The following is a 21,858-nucleotide window of genomic DNA, read 5'->3' on the forward strand; positions in this document are numbered from 1 at the left end:
GATTTATGAAAATTTTAAATGGAAATTTGCATCTTGTGATGGTTGAGGAATACTTGGAGGACTGAATGGTAGAGGACTGGCACAAAAGTTTTATTATTTGTCCCAGTGCGCTCAGGATGCATTTGACCTCATAGAATCCTAGAATTGTAGAGTTGGAAGTCCAACCCCCTGCAATGCAGGGATCTCAACTAGATTATACATGACAGATGGTCATCCACCTCACCTGCCAACAGATGGTTATTGTGATGGGACGATGAGCTGCTTGTGTGTAAAATCCTAGTCCCTCAGAGTTTGGTCAAGTTTGCAAACCTCTGTCTGTAACGGAGCCCCTTAAACATGGCTCCGTCAGTCGCTGGCAGATTCCGACAGTGGTTGCTTTCGGAATCGCTTCCAACATAAAAGCTCCTTAACGGAAACACGTCTTCTGGACTCTCTGCGTGACAGTTTCCGGCGAGGAGTGGGTGTCCCTACAGGAGGTCCTGAAACCTCCCCACTGTTTTCGCTGGAAGTGTCTCTGAGCCATCCCTCCAGCTCACTTTCCCTCATCTCAGCTCCTCTCCCCCTACTGGTTCCCTCTTCAGCTGCTGAGTCTCTCCCAACCTGTGTGAGCCCTTTCACTTCCCTTCCTTCCGATGGCAGTTCCCTGACATCCACCTCCCCTCCAGGGCCCCCTTCATCCCCTCTCGCCCCCTCCTCTACGGGCGGTGAGGAGGCAAAACCCCGGAATGAACTTCCTTCATCTTCCGATGTCCCGAACACTTCTCTCCACCTGTTGCGGTTCCTGGTCTCGAAGTACTCCTCCTCCTCAGAGTCCATCTCCCCTTCCCCTTCCGAGTCCGAGAATCCTTCCAACTCCTCCTCCTCATCGGTGGTCCCAAAGTATTCCCTCCGGAACCTCTCCACAGGCTGAGGTTTCCTTGGGAACCTTTGATGGAACGTTTCTATCAATACCTCGTCATTGATATCTTCTGCCATTACCCAAGTGTTTTCTGACTCCGGTTCTCCTTCCCACGCTACCAAATACTCCACCTGATCCCCCTTCCACCTGGCGTCGAGGATTTCTGCCACATGGCTGCTGCATTCCCTTTCTTCTATGACCGGTCCCCGAGTGGCCATCCCTTCTCGTCCCCCCTCATACGGTGACAGTAACGACCTGTGAAATACTGGGTGCAGTTTCATGTGGTTGGGTAACCGGAGCCTGAAAGCCACTGGGTTGACCTGTTGAATGACCTCAAAGGGACCCAATCTCCTGGGTCTTAATTTCTTACAACCTCCTTTGAACGGCAACCCTTGGGTTGACAGCCACACCCTATCTCCCACCCTTATGGTTTCACCTTCCCTTCGGTTCTTGTCTGCCTGCCTCTTGTATTCTTCCTTCGCCCTTTCTAAGTTGAGTTGGAGCTGACGATGGATTGCTTCCATTTCTTCTACAAAATGCTCGGCTGCCGGGACGCTCCATCTCTCCCCTTCTCCCCCTGGGAAACCCCTGGGATGACACCCATAATTAGCCAAGAAGGGGCTCATCCCTGTGGACACATTCTCGGCATTGTTGTAGGCAAATTCCGCCAGCGCCAACTTTTCTACCCAGTCATTCTCTCTGTCATTGACATAACACCTCAGGTATTGCTGGAGGACACCGTTTGCTCTTTCCGCCTGCCCGTTGGTTTCAGGGTGCCGGGCAGTCGAAAAGTTGACCTCCACCTGCAGTAAGCTCATGAGCTTCCTCCAGAACCTGGAAGTAAATTGTTTTCCTCGGTCTGAGACCACCCTCAATGGCACTCCGTGCAACCTAAAAATGTGTTCTACAAATAACTTCGCTGTCTCTTCCGCCGTGACTGCATGCGAGCAGGCTACAAAGTGGCACATCTTTGTTAGTAGGTCTACCACCACCATGATGGCTGTTTTCCCCTTGGACTTCGGCAGATCAGTCATAAAATCTATCGACACTGCCTCCCAAGGTCGTTCTGGGGTTGGTAAGGGTTCTAATAGCCCCGCCGGTGCCCGCCTCTCCCCTTTGGCTCGCTGGCATTGCTCACACCCTCTTACATACTCCCGTACATCTTCCCTCACCTTAGGCCACCAAAATTCCCTGGTGACCAACCACATGGTTTTGTGTTGTCCAAAATGCCCCGCCGTGGGGCTGTCGTGCAACTGCTTGAGTACCCTCCCCCTTAAGTCTCCTTCAGGGATATACAGTGCCCCTTTGTAATACAAAGCTCCATTTCTTTCCTCGAAACCCCCTGGTTCCTCTCCCTCACCCCTAAGACCTCTGAGCTTATTCTGGGCGTATTCATCATTCTCTGTTTCCTCTACCAGTTCTCTTTGTCCCACCAATGCAGCCCCACACACCCAGCGGTCCTCTGGAATGACCTGTCTCTCTTCGGGTGCTCCCTCCCCCTCCAAATATTCAGGTTTGCGTGAGAGAGCGTCCGCCCTAATGTTCTCTGGGCCTGGCACGTAACAAATCTCAAAGTTAAATTTGGAGAACTCCTGGGCCCATCTCACTTGCCGTTGGTTGAGCACTCGTGCCGTCCTCCAATACTCTAGGTTCTTGTGGTCAGTGCACACTTGCACCTTATGTTGTGCGCCAATTAGCAGGTGCCTCCATCTCCGGAACGCCTCATGAATGGCTAGTAGTTCTCGGTCATACACCGTGTAGTTCCTCTCGGATTTGTTCAGCTTTCGCGAAAAAAAGGCACACGGTCTCCACTCTGACTCCTCCTTCCCTGGCTGCAGAAGCACCGCCCCAATCGCTCTGTCTGATGCGTCAGTTTCCACTCTCATCGGTTTTTGTAAATCCACATGCAGGAGTTGTTGTTCCGAGGCGAAGGCCCTTTTTAGTTCCTCAAATGCTCGCTCCGCCTCCTCAGTCCAAACGAACTTCTTCTTACTGCTGAGACAGTCCGTAATGGGCGCCGTCAGGTGGGCAAAGTTTCGGATGAACTTACGATAGAAGTTCCCAAATCCTAGGAACCTCTGCACATCCTTCCTTGTTTTGGGTGTTTTCCATTCCAGCACCGCCTGGACCTTGCCGGGATCCATGGCCAATCCCTTGTCTGACAGGCGATACCCCAGGAATTCCACCTCCTTGGTATGAAACTGACACTTCTCCAGTTTCACCCACAGCTGGTTGGCTTGCAGCCTGCTCAACACTTCTCTGACGTCTCTCACATGCTGCTCCTCATTCTCAGAATACACCAACACGTCGTCTAAGAAGGCCACACAATTCTTGTAAAGCAAAGGCCCCAGGACGTGGTTCATAAACGATTGAAAGCACGCGGAGCCTCCTTGTAGGCCGAAGGGCATAACTAAATATTCAAATGCCCCCAAAGGGGTGAACATGGTGGTTTTCCATTCATCCCCCTTCCTTATTCGTATCAGGTTGTACGCCCCCCTTAGGTCCAGTTTAGTAAAAATCTTTCCCTTCCTGACCCTTGTCAAAATGTCGTCAATCCTGGGCATAGGGAAAGCCACTGGTTCTGACACTGCATTTAAGGCCCTGAAGTCACACACAAGCCTCGGCTTGTTCGTGTTTTTTTTATCCACAAAAAACACTGGGCTGCCCCCCACCGCCCTGGACTCTCTGATGAACCCTCTCTTCAGGTTCTTGTCAATGAACTCTCTTAGCTCCTGCATCTCTCTGTCTGACATGGCGTACAGCTTGCCTACAGGGAGCTGTGCCCCAGGGAGTAAATTGATTTGACAGTCAAAGGGTCTATGCGGGGGTAGTTGGTCAGCTTCCCTTTCGCTGAAGACGTCGCGGAGATCTGCGTATTGTCGTGGTACCTTCACGTTCTCCGTTACTTCAGTCCCTGCTAGGGTGGCTTGGGCCCCTGCCAAACCCTTTCCCTCTTTGCAGTGTTCTAAGCAATGTGCTGAACCAAAAGAAACCACTCTCTGATGCCAGCCCACCAGCGGATCATGTAACGCTAGCCAGCTCATCCCCAATATAATGGGAGCTCCTCCCAAGGTGGCCACATTAAGCGCTATCAGTTCGGTGTGCCTTGCCACCTTCATTATCATTGGGACGGTCTGCAAGCTGACTTCTCCTCCCAACAGCTCCCTGCCATCGATCGTGGTCACCTGCAGGGGGTTGCTTAAAGGGATCGTCTGTATCTGGTGTTCAGCTGCAAACTCTTTGCTCATGAAATTGCAGGAGCTGCCTGAGTCCAACAGCGCCTTTATCTTTAGAGGGTGTCCGTTTGGCAGCTCTAGCGCCACTTCTATCACTAGGGCGGGTTTAGGAGGTTCTGGCGTGGGCACTTTCACTGCTCTTTGGCCTGGCTGCTGTGCCCCGACGGTGGCAGCCAGGCGTTGGCTTTTACTTGCTTCGGTATTTCTTCCTCTCTTCCCTCCACAGCTCCTACCATCCCTTGCCATTCCTTCCTCTGGGGGCAGACTCTGGCAAAGTGACCTGGCTGTTGGCAGAGATAGCATTTCCGGGCGCCTTTTCCCTCCTTCTTTCCCCCCTCACTGGGCTTTGAAACTGCGCGCGCGCGCGCTGTTCCGATTTCCATCGGCTCTGCCGGCGGGAAAGTTGGCTCTGGAATGTCTGGAATGCGGAACTCCTTCCAACGTTCCCCCTTCCCTTCCCGCCTCTCCAATGCTCTCGCCTCCTGGCGCGCTCCTATGGTCAGCGCTGATTTGGTCAGCTGGTCCATAGACTCCGCCCTGGGCGCCCGGGAAAGTTCGTCTTTCACAGCCGAAGAAAGCCCTTCTTCAAAGAGCATTTGAATGGGTTCCGCCGATAGATCCCACCCCAATTTATGGATCAACATGGTGAACTCAGTCCAGTACTCACGGACAGATCGGCTCCCCTGTTTGCAAGCCATTAACTGTCTGCGGACCACTCCCTGTTCAATATCGCTGGAAAACATCAGATCCATGGCGCGAAAGAACTTCATCGTGTCCTTTAGGACGTCACTATTCGCTGCCATCAGGGGTCTAACCCAGTCTCTCGCCCCCTTTTCAAGATGCCCAATCACGAAAGCCACTCGTGATTCCTCGTCAAGGAATTCATCAAACTGCAGATTGAGGGCATATTGCATCTCTGTCCGAAAGCCATGATAGTCTTTGGGCTCCCCCCCAAACTTCTGCACCAATCCTGGTACCTTTCTGACGAGCTGGGTGTCTTTCCCCTTTTTGTCTGCATCCTGAGCCCTCCTCTCCTCAAGCCTCGCCGTCTGCAGCGCTAGCTGGACCTCCAACACCCGGTACCTTTCTTCCAGGCTTGGACCCGCTCCAGCTCCTGCTTCTCCGGTTCCGGCTGGGTTGCTCATGATGCCTTCTCCTGCACAAGCTGCTCACGGAGACTGTCGGAATGCTGTGATGGGACGATGAGCTGCTTGTGTGTAAAATCCTAGTCCCTCAGAGTTTGGTCAAGTTTGCAAACCTCTGTCTGTAACGGAGCCCCTTAAACATGGCTCCGTCAGTCGCTGGCAGATTCCGACAGTGGTTGCTTTCGGAATCGCTTCCAACATAAAAGCTCCTTAACGGAAACACGTCTTCTGGACTCTCTGCGTGACAGTTTCCGGCGAGGAGTGGGTGTCCCTACAGGAGGTCCTGAAACCTCCCCACTGTTTTCACTGGAAGTGTCTCTGAGCCATCCCTCCAGCTCACTTTCCCTCAGCTCAGCTCCTCTCCCCCTACTGGTTCCCTCTTCAGCTGCTGAGTCTCTCCCAACCTGTGTGAGCCCTTTCACTTCCCTTCCTTCCGATGGCAGTTCCCTGACAGTTATTTAAGAACTATTAAAACTCTGACTTAAACTTTGTTTTAATCCAGTTTTTATTTCGTAAATAGCCCCAACTTTTATCCACCCTGAAGAATGTGTGTTTTGTAATTTACAACTTACTAAAAACTAATTTGTAAAATACTGTGCTTGTAAAAATAGTAGTGGAACAGAGTATGTAGTGTAAATTACCGTAGCACTATAAGGAATGGTTAATTGTGGGATTCCAGTTATTGATAAAAATGGTCAAAGCAGTTAAAGGCTGCATTAGCTCTGATATGATACTTCCCTGCTGGTGCTGGCATAGTTTGTAATGACAATTTAATCATTCAATCTTGCAGACAGTAGTACATGTGCTTTTTCAAGTGAAAATGCAAAGTTCTATACCTAGAAAAGTCCTGCAAATTCATATCAAGGCAAATAAAATGTGCAAACTAAGAAAATCTTGTGTATTTTATTACGTTGACTTCCTTTCCATCATGCACTCATTCACATTCTGAGATCCCTACCTACTAGCAATATCAAATAGTACGTAGTCAGAAGAGAAGCTTTTAGTGGAAACTGCTTCCATGTAAATGTGCATAGGATTGTATTCTGAATGTTCTCATGACTAGCTGCCTTGAGAGATCTTATATTCAAAAGGTAGAATATAAATATTCTAAATAAAATTGTTCCTTATTTGGGATGCTTCATAGCCAGTGGTTTTGAAGAACTCTGCTCTAGGATTCCTCTGTATATTTGTCTATATTTCCACATGAAAGCAAATTTTAAGTCATATATAGTTTAAACTAGATTTATTTCTATATAGAATATTAATTTTGATTTTGGGTGTCTGAAAGCTACAAAACTGGAAGCCTTTTCTTCCTTTTTTGGAATGGCATAATTTCCAGCTGGAGTTCTTTCTGTCTTTAATTCCTGTGCACAACTGGCTTTTGTTACGTTGACCATCACAACTGACTCTGCTGCTGTATCATTGTGTCCATTTTCTTATTAGTATCAATAGCAGAAATATAAAGCAGGGAAAGGGAGCTCATTAACAGTTAAGAAAAGCAGCAGGTCATATAGCATAGGTAAGCAGGAGCTTGGGTGAAAAGGAATGAAGTTAGGTTGCTGTGAAATAATTTTTGAGAGCAACTTATTTTCAGCTTCCTCCAGAATAAGCACTCTTAATTTCCTAGGTAGTGGAGGTACCTTACCTTTTCTGTAAAAGTTCCATTTGTTTTTAGTTCTTCTCATAACTTTTTCCTGGTAGGTGCTCCTTTCACATCATTTCACCATACTTCTCTGACTGGACAAAGGCATTATATTGTGTTCAGCCTTCATATTGGGTTCATTGCCTCTGCTGTTTTACAGGGCATAATTTAATTTGAGCCAAAGGCTTAGATGAGGACAAACAAAATCCACAAGAATCTGTAACATCAGTTTATCTGATACTGCTATTCAAAGGGGTCTCTGATGATGCCCAGTTTTTCCTCCCTCAGGGAATGTCTTTTTCCTTGGTCAGGCTGTTTTCAAGTTCAAGTTTCTGGTGTCTATTGGCTGCTGTATTTTCCCATTGTATTGAATATTAGGCATTTCAGAGAAAGACCTGCAGCATAAGATTTGGCTAACAATTTCAAATCAATATTTTCTCAACCCGTGTAGCTTCTTGGTAATGTGCAATGCTTCTCTGCCCATTTCCCACTCTTCTCAAACTCCTCCTTCTGGACTTCATCCCATTCTTCTGGACTACTTCCTTTCCCACGTCTTAGACCATATTTCGTACTCCCTTTGGTTACTATTCCCCAAATCAATATCATACCTAGAGAATCTCCAAACCAACAGACTCACTTTCATTGTGGCTACAGAGCCTGAGAATCAGCAGCAGAAAGCTGAGCTGACTCCTTTTGTAGAATTTGTGGGTGAAATAGGGACTCCACATTCAGTGCCAAGTCAAGCTCAGGAGAAGGAGCAGAAACAGAGACATCTGGTGGAAAGGGAGGATGGGAATAATGGCTGGTGAATCCCTGCTTCATTCAGAGATATTGAAACTAAAGTAAGCTGTTCATAGTGTTTGCGTCCTCTGATTTAACTATCCTTCTATCTGTCCACTCTGGGCTGCTTTCTCTGCTTTCCCTTCCTTCTGCTTCTGTTGACTCTACTTTATCCACCCTTCACTTCCTTTCTCACCCCCCCCCCCCCTTGATGACTCAGTGCAAATGGGTTTCTCTTTTTCTGGCACGGTGCAAAGCAGTTTTTGAAAAATGATAGGGGCTCACTATGTAGTTGGCATAAACTTTCTCTCTCTCATATATGTTGTGAGCCCAGTTTCTAGAAAGGAAGGTATCTGAGAGCTCAACTCCAGAGGACAGTCTCTGGAGAAGCAAAAATGGAAAGACAGTGTGAGAAATGCAGCCACAGGCAAGGGAGGAAGGAGACTCGTAATCTAGGAGAGGAACCTTTTTAACCAGCTTTGGAGAGAAACTGAAGCCCTTCTCCCTCTGAAGAATATGAACCAGGGTGAAAGACAGGGGAATGTGGAAAGGGAGACTCCTGTTTATCATTCTTTCTTTAGCATTGTATTGATTGTGCCATGGTGGTCATTGTAGTGCCAGTGAAGGAAGGATTATGTAGCTCCAATGATGAAAAAGGAGAGTGGAGTTAGAACAGTCAAAAGGAACCTCTGATGGGCACCAGAACATTGGTGAATCTGATCAAATTGTGGCAGGGGCTGAGGAGTGTGTGGGGCTGATAGAGGGGAGGCTGTAGTGTGGATTGAGAGGTTCCACAGGCCAGATCTGAATTGATTGCTGACAGTTTCCCATTTCTGATAGAAACCTACACTATTAATCTCAACATTTATGGTTTGCATGCTGTATGTTTGTTAACTTTTGACCACTACCACTTGAAACGCTTCTAGATTAAAAATCACCCCTCTTAACTCCAGTATAGCTGTATGGCATGAGTGGCTTCTCCACCACCCTGAATGGATCACTTTGACAGGTGGGTGGGGATATCCACCTGTCAATCACCTGACATCACTGTGGCCCAACTTTAAATGAAAGAATTTGATTTGATTTATTATATTTCTATGCCATTTTCATTCAAATGAATCCCAAAGTGGTTTACAAACAATAAAGAACAATAATATGATGGAACATAACAGAACATACAGCCTAAACAATATAGAATGAGGTTGTGTTTTGGATGTGGTTGTATCTTGTATGGTTTTGGAATTGGAAGGGCAGTCTAAGTGTGCTTCTGAATCTTTGCAGCCTGACTTGGAACTCCAGCTGAGTTGCAAAGGAAGATCTGTGCCAAAAGGGGTTTGCAGTCAGTGCTAATCAGCTCTCACTGCAAACCCTGCTGAGATCGGATGCACTCAGATCAGCTGATAGCGCTGACTGCAAACCTCACTTTCTGCAGGGATCAGTTCAACTTTGGAGCTTCCAATTAGAACTCCCAAGCGGAACCAATCCCAGTGTGACTTGCATTTAGCATCAAGTTTCAAAGGTGCCAGATGAAAGCCTCACTTGAAAAGGAACAATCAGGAGCTCATGTCAAGGCTCCCAATTTTTCCTTTTCAGCTGTGTTTTTACCTGTTCCACACCTGACATCATATGTGATGTAGGCATGGCTTGGGGAAAACTTCCCTGAAGGTCAAATCAACACCCCTGCTGGCTGGAAGTTCTCAATTTCTGTTGTTTTATGTACTCAAGTGAAAAGAATGGAAACATGGGATGAAGGGAAAGATGAAGACCTGCTAGGTAGGAGACAGATTCTGCTGGGTGTGTGTACACTTCACATCTGTGTGACAGTGTTTGTAGTGCCATGAAGGGACTGTCAGTGCAGTGCAGGCAATTCATGTGTTGATTGGTTGTTGCATGTTGCAATCGTTGCATGGAGAAAGCTGCATCATAAAGTCTTGCTGGAAATCTCCAAGCAAGTTGCTGTGATCTCCAAGCAGGCCTGTGAAGACCCCTGTCTAACAATCTGTGGAGTTGCCACACTTGCAGATATGGAGCTAGATGGACCAATGATTATCTTACCTGGCATAAAGAAGCTTGCTGTGCTCTATCATTTTGCTTCTACTAACTTGGGCAAGACACTGTTGTGGACAGCTCCCTAGAAACTTTATTGCAGACTCTGTACAAAGTAAGGAAGACATTACACATGATTAGGAAGTGGGCAAAGGAAATATAATGCAGCTATAAAAATCAATCATGCTTCTTCATAAAGTACATTTTAAAGTATGGAGAAGGACAATAATAAAATAATTGGGAGATTGGAAAATATTATTTGGAAGAGAACAATACAACATTAAAATCCCTAAAATCTAAAATGACTGCTAAGCAGTTTTTATTTTGGAGCTGTGTAAATATATTGCTTAACAATTGGTGAATTATATATTTTCTTATTTAAAATTAGAACTAGAAAAAATTATTATTCTAACTCAGTTGTAAGGTAGTAAGAGGAAGGTGCAAAATGCTCATTTGCTGGAAACGATGACTGAATCATTGTGGGTTGCTAGCTGTAGTCTTTTAATACAAGTGCCTCACCCTCTATGCAGTACAGTACAGTAACTGTTTTAACTAACTTCTCTAATGTAGGGGTGCTTTCAATGTAAGAAAGTGATCTAAATCAGTGTGCGCGCGCACACCAGTGGTTTTCAACCAGTGGGCCATGGCACCCTGGGGTGCATTGAATAATGGTCAGGCATGCTGTGGGCAACACTGGCCTCCATACCTCTTTCCCTTCCTCCCTCTTCTGATGCCCTCTGCTTCCCAAAGGCTTGCACAGCTGTTTGTTGCAGTAGCCCTGCCTACAAGCTCCCCAGGCAAATGCTGCCTCAGGGGCTGGCCAAGGGATGCTGGTTGCCAGGAGCTGAAGCGGCCTCAGAGTAAGCAAGTGGGCAAGGGAGCCCAGCCAGCCAGTCCACCAGCGCTTGCTGTTGGGACTGGATGGACAAGTGGGAGGCCGGGCAGGCAGGCAAGTGGCGCTCTGGCCTTTCTTGTGCTTGCTGTGTGCAAGGCCTGCTTGGGAGCTGAGTGCCTGGTGCCAAAGGGGAGCCTTTCTGTTATGCAGGCCTGGCAGCGCCTGCTGCTGCCTCCCAAGTTAAGGTTCTGACCTCACGTTCACCTTTGGCTAGTCTCCGTTGGGCCACTAAGGTTAGGGGCATCCTCTTCCCAAGCCCCTGTGGGGCAGTATGACAAAGCACCTCTCTTTGGGGCAGCTCAGAGACGAGAGGCAGCAGCAGCAGCTACCCAGGGGACTCCCAAGGTGAGAGGAGAGGCAAGGAGGCTGGGGGAACACTCTGCAAGGGAGGGTGTTCAAAAGAGTGAGAGGCAGCCAGCTCTGCAGGCAAGGGGTGACATAACTGAGCTCCTGTGGTCCACAGGGGTGCCACAGAAAGAATGCAATTGATCAAGGGAGTTGTGGACTCAAAAAGGTTGAAAACTTCTGGTGTACACCACTTGAAAATTGCTGGAGACCTTGGGAGCTATATAAACTTTTTCATATGATCAGTGGAAATAGATTTTTTTGTAATGGATCCAGCAACTCCGTTTGTATTAATCTAAAAGAATTTCCCCCAAATATTTTATATTGCATATACATGGCAGCACAAAATTAGCAACTATATACCTTGTAGTTAGCAATATTTGTTGGAAATGTTGAGGAAATGATCTCAATTTCACTCACCCATGATGGACTTGTAAACAAATAACAAACCCCAAAACAGTTTCCGGGAAAAGGTTATAACTCAGCTAAACAAAACTACTAGGTGTCGTAATGGAAACATTTGGTGTTAATAGTAGCCTTTTAACAGCAGCAAAATTAGTTAGAGCTTCTAAATAGAGACTATATCACACTTCAGCTTTAAAGGAATGGTATATAACCTCAGTGATTAAGTTAACACTTAATCATTTCCAAGAAGTTAGACAAAATAAATGAACTATTTTTTTATATTAAATAGCAATACAATCTGGATCTTAAAGTGAGTATAGAGCATTTTTCTTACCCTAGCAACTAGATCATATTAGTATCATATTAATCAGTCATTCTCTCTCTCCCTGTCTGTCTTTCTGTCCCTCCCTCCCTCCCTCCCTCCCACACACGGTTAAATGGGTAGTACTCATTGATGATATCATTTTATTAAGCAAAATTTTTATCTGTTATATTATGTATTTCTCATAATTCATACATGTTTTGTACATTGTGTATATTAAAATTTACTTTTTTTCATTTAGCACTTGCATTATCAAAGCCAACACCACATTATGAAAATTGCGGGCCCTAGTCAGGCTGCTGAGAAGGGTACCTTTACTTTGTAAACCTTTAGGGGAAAATTAAGCAGACTGCTCTAGCTCCATGCTATGAAAATTGTGAGCCCTACACCAAGGCCTTCTTAGCTTGCTTGATAAACCAAGATAAATGTGGCCTCTGTTTCTGTTGTCAGAAAAAAATGAACCAAATCCACAGCCAAGTACAGATATTGACTGTTTTGCAATCTTTCTGCAGACCACCCAAATAGTTCTTTTTGTGGACAGTTTGAGAAGTTTAATTTAGACACATAGACGATAGCTGCAGAAATCATTTAGTTCAGTGACCAGGACAGATCTTTGGCTGTGGTTGTCCCTAAGTGGCAGCTTGTCACTTCCAGATTCTGGCAGTTTAACAGTATCAATGATAAAAAAGTAAATGTACTGAATTTATTTATTGTATTTATATATGACCTGAGGGCATACAACAATATTAGTTAGATGGGTCCTTAGTTTTGCCTAGTACAGTGGAAGCTTGGGTTGCGAACATAATCCATGACGGAGGCACATCCGCAACGTTCGTAACCTGCAGTGCCGCGTCTGCGCATGCACATGATGCGATTTGGCGCTTCTGTGCATGCACAAGCGGCGAAACCTGGAAGTAACCCTTTCCGGTACTTCCGGGTTTCCCGCAGTCTGCAACCTGAAAATGTGTAACCCGAAGCGTCTGTAACCCGAGGTACCACTGTTCAAGTCTCTTTGGAGTTTATAAACAAAAAACAAAAAACCTAATGTTGAATAATCTTGATTATAAAGTTAATCTTCAAGAATTTTGTAACTTTTCAATATCCATGATTATGTTAAATCAAAGAGTATGTTTGTCCATAAGGATAGGCAGCGTTAAGACCATTATGCCAAGGTGGCCTCTGAGGTTCCTAAGTGAGTAATATGATGCCCGTCGATAACACAAAGCTCTCAGACATCCCACTTGGTCCTTGTCACGCTTCCTTCTCCGTTTTTTAGAAATTGAGGTATTTTTTGCTTCCTGCCTTTTGCTTTTATGTGATGAGTGCGACACGTGCTTGTAGGAGAGATGTTGCCTGCTTATTTCGGGGTGGGGTGTAGATGTTTTGCAACAGTTTTTCTTCTGTGAAATGGGTATTTTGTTGTGTCCACAGCAGCTTTTTAGATTTTCAGATGTGCCCCAGGCCCAAAAAGTTTGGAGACCCCTGAATTAAAGGGACTGAGGAGGGCAGCGGTTAAGTGCCAATGTATCTTCACAACAGGCCTCAGAAGAAATTACTATGCCAGACAGTCCTACGTGAGAAGAGCCCCAGGAGCCAGTCCTGCCTCCATTTTGATTATCAGTATTTTACTTCCAGATCTTTTACAGAGATTATTTCTAGTCCAGCTGAAGTTAGCATTTGAGGAGTGCATCCTTTAAACGCCAGCCATTTTCTCAGAGGATGGTGGAGTTAGGGGCAACAAGCCTTACAGGGTGCCTAAACTCAGTTGATTCCAGATCTCTGCTTGAGTAATACAGTGGTACCTCAGGTTACAGACACCTCAGGTTACAGATGCTTCAGCTTACAGACTCCGCTAACTCAACAATAGTACCTCGGGTTAAGAACTTTGCTTCAGGATGAGAACAGAAATTCTGCGGCAGCGGGAGGCCCCATTAGCTAAAGTGGTAGCTCAGGTTAAGAACAGTTTCAGGTTAAGAGCGGACCTCCAGAACGAATTAAGTTCTTAACCCGAGGTACCACTGTACTTCCAGTTGGTTGCTTTGGGATGCTTTGCATCCAGCTTGAGCTTTGCCCAGTCTCACTTGGACTATCTGTGACTCTGCTTTCCTGTCTGAACTCTTGCCCTTCTTTGCAAAATACAGGCTTGTAGATTCTGCCTGTAGCTGGATAGTCTCCACCTTGAATCACTCCCAGCTTCACTCAGAGCTGTCCGTGGTACTGTTTCCTTGCTGAACTTTTGTTCTCCGCTGATTCTCCCCATGGACTCCATCTGAATATTATTCTTTCTAGCTAACTGTGGTTTGAACAAATCACTTTCCTGTTTTGAAAGCAGTGGGAAACTGGGTTATTCCAAACTGCAAAAGGAAGTGTTACAAATACCCTCTCCTCCTGTATGAAGGAGGGTGGAATGTGAGCCAAGGCTCATTTCGGCATATGCTCAGAACAGGAAATGATGGTTTTTGAACTAGGCCTCTGTGTTACTTGATCAGGGATATTTTTGGTTGTTCTCATCAGTAAACACAACCTGAATAATGACAAAATTAAGTTGCTGTGAGCAGATGGATCCCACTTTCAGTTAGTTGCTTTCCTTCTAAATGAGCAGGTTTGAGATTTGTGGGCTACCCTAGATCCTCAGTTATTTCTGCCCCATGGAGTGTCTTTCACCAGCTATGGCTGGTTCCCTTACTGCATCTGCTCCTGGCCAGGGTAGTCTAATCACACTTATCTGTGCCCTAGTAACTTTCCTCTTGTGTCAAATAGCAATCTCAGGATAGGAAATTTTGGGACAATGGTGTGGGTAGAAAGAATTACTCTTCCTACTGCCACAATCCTGGTGAGGAGTGCAATGGATGCTACATATGATTTTAAATATGATGCCAGACTGCACCTTTGACTTTACTAGTTGTTTGGTCCTTCAGTATTTAATAAGTTTGATAAACTTAGCAGTGACAAAAAAATCTGAAGTGCCATGAACTCAAGCACAGAAACATTAGGTTTTGTATATGGATTTTTCACTTTCACAGCATTTACTTTTGCATGGTTTGTGCCCTTTGGATTTGCACATGGATGTTCTTTGACCCATGAATCACACTTGGTGCATCAGGCATACCTGAGGAGTAAATCAGATTTAGATTTCAGTCTAGTCCAGCTTTCTCCCACCTCACAATGACCCCTCTGATAGTGAAGAGGGCCTCATATCACACTTGCTCCTAAAAGCATTGTTGGGCAGGACTGGGGTGGAGGCTGAGAGGCAAATTACCCCCTGTTCAAATATACAGTGAGGAGAGACAGCCTTTGCTACCAAAAGGATCTGGGTGGTAAGCACGGGTGTGTTATGCTTTGATTGGAGAAGCCCTGTAGCATATGTCCTCAGACACAAAACCCTCTGATTTTTACAGTAGTGAAGGTGGTCTCTGCTGTCCTTTGGTGCTGAAGGAGAGAAGTTTGGGTTTAGAAGTAGCCCACTTTTCCTTCCTGTCAACCCTTTTTCATGAAATTGGTAGATGGGATAATACAAAATATCCTGATGACTCTTTGTGGTGGCATAATAGAAATCAAATTTTCTCAACCCTCACAAGTCCCCCACCCCTTCTGGGTTAGTGCATGTATGCTGTCCTCTTGCCAGATATATTTCCCAGTGGCATGAGGGAAGTGCATGTGTACAGATCATGACCACAATAGTGGAGCATTGGTATTTCTTATCTACTGATCTTTACTTGGGGCATTTTGTGGTCTTGTTGCTTATCACCGTTTTCCTGTTTTAAGTTGAGAGCAGCGCAAAGAGGCTTTCAGGTTGCATGGAACTTGGCTGCTTAAATTAAGGAGCCTCAGAGTGGAAACAACACACTTTTACAGTTGTGAACAGTATTCTCACAGCACTTGAGGGCTGAAACAGCAGTGTATACAAGCTCAATAGCGCTGAAAATCTAAAAATAGCATTGGTGCTATTACGCTTGCATGTGCTTGCATTGTACAATTTAAAAAGTGACAGAAGAACAACATCCATTGTGTTTCAGTAATTGTTACTTCCTCTGTGTAAGTGTGCAAATAGCCTTACTTGGATTAGACTTTTTGCAAGAAACCTTAATCCCATGCATAGTTAAATTGTGTTTAATATTGAAGAAAGTCTATGTTGTAGTAGCCTTGGTGTTTAGTTTCAACCATTATTTTAAATTTTTATTTCCTCATTTTTGTTACTATTATTGAGTACTTTCTCCCACTTTAGTTCCTGTGAATGTGTGATCTTTCTGTCATGGGAATTTAATTCTGCATTCATGATACCCTTCTGGCTTGTGATAAGCTGTGGTTGGTTGAAGTATTTTCACTTGCCTTAAAGGAAACATCCTTCATTACAGTGCTGGTGTTGCTTTTCAATCACTTTTTAATCAAGGATTTAATGTATAGTAAAAGCAGAAAACTGTTTAATATCTTATTTTGTACAAACATTTAAATAACAATCTATCTGATCACCTGTGGTAAGAATGCTTTCCATGTATCCAGGAAGTGAAACTTCGTACAAGTTGTTCAGTTCTCCATTTTGAGTAAAAAAATTGATAGGTATGAGTGGGAAGATGGGCAAGTATTTTTTCTGGGCAATATCGTATTTGTGAGTTTGTTTTTATAATTGTTTTCAACAGTGTGAAACATTTGTGAGGAACCTTTGGTGCTACAGATAATGCTGAATTACAGCTCCCATAATCTTTTGCCATTGGCCATATTTAGTGGGGCTGATGGCAGCTGTAGTTCAGCAACATCTGGAGTCTCAAAGGCTCCCCATTCCTGGTGTAAAAGGTTTAGTGTTATGGACTGTATCTTTGAATTGGATCTGTTTAAAAATTCACTAGGTTTCTCAACTTTTTCTAAATTTCTTTGTCTTGGCTTGTAGGTAAAGCTTTTTAGAAGTTGTAGTACTATTTCACTGATGTTACACATTTTGAATAATGCTATTATCTTTCATCTATAGCTCTTAGAAAAGTTTATCATAATATAAAGGCTGTTTTCTGGCAAAACATACACTACGGAAAATGCCAGTAAAATAAATCTTGCAATTATAAACACCTTGGCTTTTAATGTCAAAAGAATTAAGCATGCTGTTGTTTGTAGCATGCTGCATGGACTTCTTACTAAAAGTAAGTTTGTTAGGAAGGACTGGGACCAGACTGCCCTGAATCCAAAGAAGTATACAACTAGTTTTTCTTGAACAGCAGCCCCCACTTTCCCCTCCTGTATTCCACACTGTGAATGTATTTCAAAATTGAAGGGTTTTTAACACACACACACACACACATTTTCCTATTCATAGTGATAACTAATATTTTGGAGTTTACCGGGAATGCTTTGTAGTGTGTTTAAGCAACTCATACTACTCCACATACCATTGTGGAGCTTATGGGAGCTGAACAAAATCTGGAGGGCCACAGGTCCCCAAGCCTCATTCTAGTAAAAGTGACAGTTATAGACAATAAATTATAACTTAAGAGGAAAATCAGATTCAAACCCTAGAGTTTAGTAGAGTATATTAGCATGCATGTGTGATAAAATGTTGTTGGCATCTGTCTTGGGAGACAATGGAGGAATGCACCTTGGGGGGTGAAGTCAAACTGTTGGAAGGTTATGGTGCGTGCTGTGAGTGTAGAGACCGATACAGGAGAGTGATAAAATGTAATTTTCTTAGAAATGCCATAAATAAGAAGGAAGCTTCACTTGCTTAACTAAGCAGTTACCTAAGTTCTTGCTAAATACCTAAGTACTATGATAGTAGTCTATAAGAGTTGTAGCAGATCAATGAGGATTTCATTTTAGTAGGCACTATATATAATTGAATTTATTTATTTTTAAAGTCCCTGTGACTGAGATCTCAGTGTATGACAAACACTTTCAGGAGAAAGTGAGTATAATATAATAGATATTTGTTAGTCCATTTCTAATGAAGAATTGGTTTCATTGTGTTGTGCCTTTATATTTTTGCCCCATTCTTCTAGTCTGTAAGCTAGTGACTTTATTAACTGAAGTGTGATCAAGGTGAGCTTGAATTCATAAGATGATAGAGTTCAGCCAGGATCTTTCTCATGACTAGGGCTGGGTGATATATTGATGTATCATCCAAAACCTGTTTGAAATCCATATGGTGATATCAGTATCATAATTTTTGATGTGGCAAGATATTGCAAATCATGGTGTGTGTGTGTGTGCATGTGCTATGCAAAAATCACAATGTGGGAAGCCAGCCAGTGCCTCTACATAACTCCATCCTTGTTTCAGACACTGTGATATATTGGTATATAATGATATTTAGCTGGTGATATATCATGATGTTGAAAACCAGATATTGCCCAGCCCTACTCATGACAAAGGAATGTGCTTGGTCTACAGTCTGGTAAGCAGACATAGGAAGTAGACAAAGAAGCAGAGTGTGGAAAAATAAGTTACATTGTACAGAGCAACATAAATGACCCATCTGAAACTATGGATTAAGGTATGTAAGTTGATTCAGGAAATTATATAGATATTGATAATAGAAAGAATCCTGCATAGGGCAACTATAACATTGTTACCACTTGGAGATGGCTGAAGTATTTCAATATGACAGCAGCTCCATGTGAAAACCATAATTTCTGAAAGCCACTCTCACTATGTGTATTGCGCTTATTGTGGAGAAGAATGCATGTTGCTGGCATTGAAACTCTCTATATGATTTAGACAGTTTTCTTGATGTGTGGATTTCAAATGCTCTGACCAGGATTTGGAACCATTGCACACAGAATTGTTTCCAGCTATATCAATGTGCTGGTCATTGGCCACACTGTACTAAGTCAGCTGACTGTAATAGAGAATGACCATTCTGGAAGGATGGTTAGCACAGACACAGTCTGGATGAACATTTCTAAAGTAGGGACCATGTTTCAGTTGTAGAGCACATGCTTTGCCTGCCAAAGACACCAGCTTCAATCCCTGGCATCTCATATTACCGTATTTTGCGCCCCATAGGACGCACCGGCCCATAGGACGCACCTAATTTTTTGGGGGGGAAATAAAGAATTTTTTTTTATTCCCCCTCAGGTGCGGGGCTGCAAGAACCAGGTTGGGGAACAGCGGGAAGGCACGCTCCACCTCCCTGCTGTCCCCCGAGCTTGTGGGGCTGGCGGTGGGGAGATGTGCGCTGAGCCCGGGACTGCAGGCCACTCTGCGCAGCCATCGGGAGCCGGGCGGGACTTCGTGCCCGCCTCCCGATGGCCGCGCAGAGCTGCGCTGAGCCCAGGACTGCAGGCAGCTCTGCGCAGCCATCGGGAGCCGGGCGGGACTTCGCGCCCGGCTCCCGATGGCCACGCAGAGCTGCGCTGAGCCCGGGACTGCAGGCAGCTCTGTGCAGCCATCGGTAGCCGGGCAGGACTTTGCGCCCTGCTCCCGATGGCCGCGCAGAGCTGCGCTGAGCCCGGGACTGCAGGCAGCTCTGTGCAACCCTCGGAGCCCGTCTCCCGAGGGTTGCGCAGAGCTTCCTGAAGCCTGGAGAGCGAGAGGGGTCGGTGCGCACCGACCCCTCTCGCTCTCCAGGCTTCAGCTAAAGCCTGCATTCGCCCCATAGGACGCACACACATTTCCCCTTCATTTTTGGAGGCGAAAAAGTGCGTCCTATAGGGCGAAAAATACGGTAAATAGGATCAGAGAGCAGGTGATATGTAGTTTCCTAGGGCTACTCCAGTCTTGTCAGGGAGGCTTAAAACCTGCCCCTGTCTCATCTCCTCTCTCTTTTGAATTTTCTTTGTCATTGCCTAAGAATGTGAGTAGGAGTTTGTCATCCTGTTTTGCCTCCTACCCACAGTATACCTGCCATATATAACCCCTATATAGGGATGTAAGGGTGTGATTCCAGGCATTGTCAAAGACTTTTGTTAAAGATCCTGGACAACTATTACCAGTCAGAGTAGCCTTCACTAGTGCTAGGCCAAAACTTGTTCCCCAATTTCACATGGCCATTCACTCCTGGAGAATTTGGGAGCTATTTTTTGCACCTTTCATAGGTGCAATGCAAATTTCTCATAACATTTTTAGAGATGCATACATAACTTATTGTATTGTAAAATGTGGCCTAGGAAGCCTTTTTTTAAATGTTGTGTAAGTAAAACCACTTTGCCCATTCTGGCAGCATGAAACTCTCATTCTGGCCTTTCAGCTTGGCAACACTTCTTGGGGTGACAACATGACGTTGTGTAGTCATGTGGGTGTCCCAGGAAGTGCTGCTAAGCTCTTAAGGTTCTCTTAAAGCTTTTTAAAATCATCATGCACACTCTCAGCCATGCAGGGCTTCCAGTGTGGCAGCACTTCCTGAGTTTCCCACCTGACTATGCAATGTAGCTGGCATAAGAGCTTCATTCTGCTTTTACTTTACACAGTGCTTGAAGAAAAAACAGTAAAATGAGGTAAGCACAGCCCCCTCCTTTGAAAACAGGAATAAATTTCTCTGAACTTTGCTCCCACTCTACCCTTTTTGAAAGCATGTTCTGTGTCCTCCCCTTCTCAAATTGTTAAAAGGAAGGCAATTGAAGGTTTTGAACAGCTCTAATCATTACTGGTCTAGATACTCTGACCTGGGATAAGGCAGGTTCCTGTGTTCGTACCCTATTAGATTGTGTCTGAATCCACATAGGTAACTAATGTTTTTTGTGTTCACAGTGTTTGCTGCTGGCCTCTCCCCACATCCCCACCCCCCACCCCACAGGATGGTATGATATTTGAAAGAAGACGATGCATACAGGTAACTCTTTAAGTTTCAAAGTACCTATAAGTTTCCTGATTTATATTAATCACTGCATACTTTGATTTTATTAAGTCAGACGTGTAAATAGGCACTATCTTGGTAACCTGTGGCAAGTAAGTCACCAAACAAGAAAGCTTGTCGGTTAACATCAGCTGGTTGTACACGAAGCATAATGAGGTGGTAGAATATTTTTATGTATTTAGTTAGCTTTATATTCCACCCACCATGGAAGCCATTGCAGGAAACATGTTTCAGTAAACTAGCACATGAGGTTGAAAAGTTCTACCTCAACCATTTGCTGTTCTGTTCCATTTACATAAAACATTTTTAATTAGGGGATTGATTGATTGTCTGGACTGAAGTGGTATGTTCTGTTATATTGTATCTTTGTGCTACCATTTCATTCTGCTGCATGTTGTGGGCAGGGAAATCAGAAACTCTTGCTTGAGAGGCATAACTTAGATAAAAATCTATTAAAATAGCAAGTTTGGCATCTTGTAAAAGAATGGAAAAATGGTTTCAAGTTATTCAGAGTTTAATCAGCTTGTGAACCACAATAGTTTTATCCCCAGTAACATGGCTTATAGAATAATGTTGGCAAAGATTATTACTTTTCAGATAGTTTTGTATTGCATTTTTATACTGAAAGTAAAGGGCATTCCCATCAACTGCAACCAGCATGGCCATTGGTCAAGGATGATGGCAGCTGTAGATCAACTGCATGTGGAAGGCAAAAGGTTACCTACCTCTACTGTTTATATATAAACTATATATTGTACAAAAAATGGTTTCAACCATCACAATCCCCCCCCCCCCCGAAGAGTTCTGAATATTATAAAGCTTTTTTTTTCTTTGGCTAAAGTTCTATTTTATAAAACAATTCATAATGAGAAGACAAATGAAGTGTGTTTTTGGTGAATAGTGCAGAACTGGAAAAGTTTACGGTTCATTGATTATCTTGTGTTTTTGTATATGTAGTTTACAGTGGAGTCTTCTGTCTTTGCTGTCCTGAGATTTACCTTTAACCATCACCTGGAATATTGGATATATATTTTTTAAATTAGCAAGATGGTTTTTCTCACATCTTTTCCACTTACCTCTTCTCCACCTTTTTCTTTTGCTTAAAAGTGTGTTAAAAAAGTGTTCACACTTCTTGACGCATCAGATGGACAAAAGTGAACTTGAACACACAAGGCAGTGATGGCCAGCAACTTGAATGGTTTTACAAAAGGATTACAGCTAACAGTGGCCACCAACCCTGATGGATACCTTTTTTCCTCCAGTGTTGGGAGAATTTAGCACAGCAGCTTGCCCCACCCCCTTCCCGCATGACACAGCTACTTTGCTATAGAAGGACTTAGGTTTACAATCAGATAATTTTTTTTGAAA

The 21,858-nt window shown here is 44.4% G+C and overlaps 1 protein-coding gene across 1 annotated transcript in view; it reads left to right on the forward strand.

Annotated features, from left to right (window-relative positions):
- Positions 1 to 21,858, forward strand: part of DYRK1A (dual specificity tyrosine phosphorylation regulated kinase 1A) — a 117,246-nt gene that overhangs the window by 24,967 nt on the left and 70,421 nt on the right. Inside the window, exon 2 of the mRNA XM_081004431.1 lies at positions 20,385 to 20,466. Within this exon, the coding sequence (XP_080860557.1) occupies positions 20,457 to 20,466 (10 nt within the window). The 5' untranslated portion in view covers positions 20,385 to 20,456. The remainder of the gene's footprint in view (positions 1 to 20,384; positions 20,467 to 21,858) is intronic.

The sequence above is a fragment of the Podarcis pityusensis genome (assembly GCF_964106645.2).
Source record: "Podarcis pityusensis genome assembly, chromosome: 4".
Classification (NCBI taxonomy): domain Eukaryota; kingdom Metazoa; phylum Chordata; class Lepidosauria; order Squamata; family Lacertidae; genus Podarcis; species Podarcis pityusensis.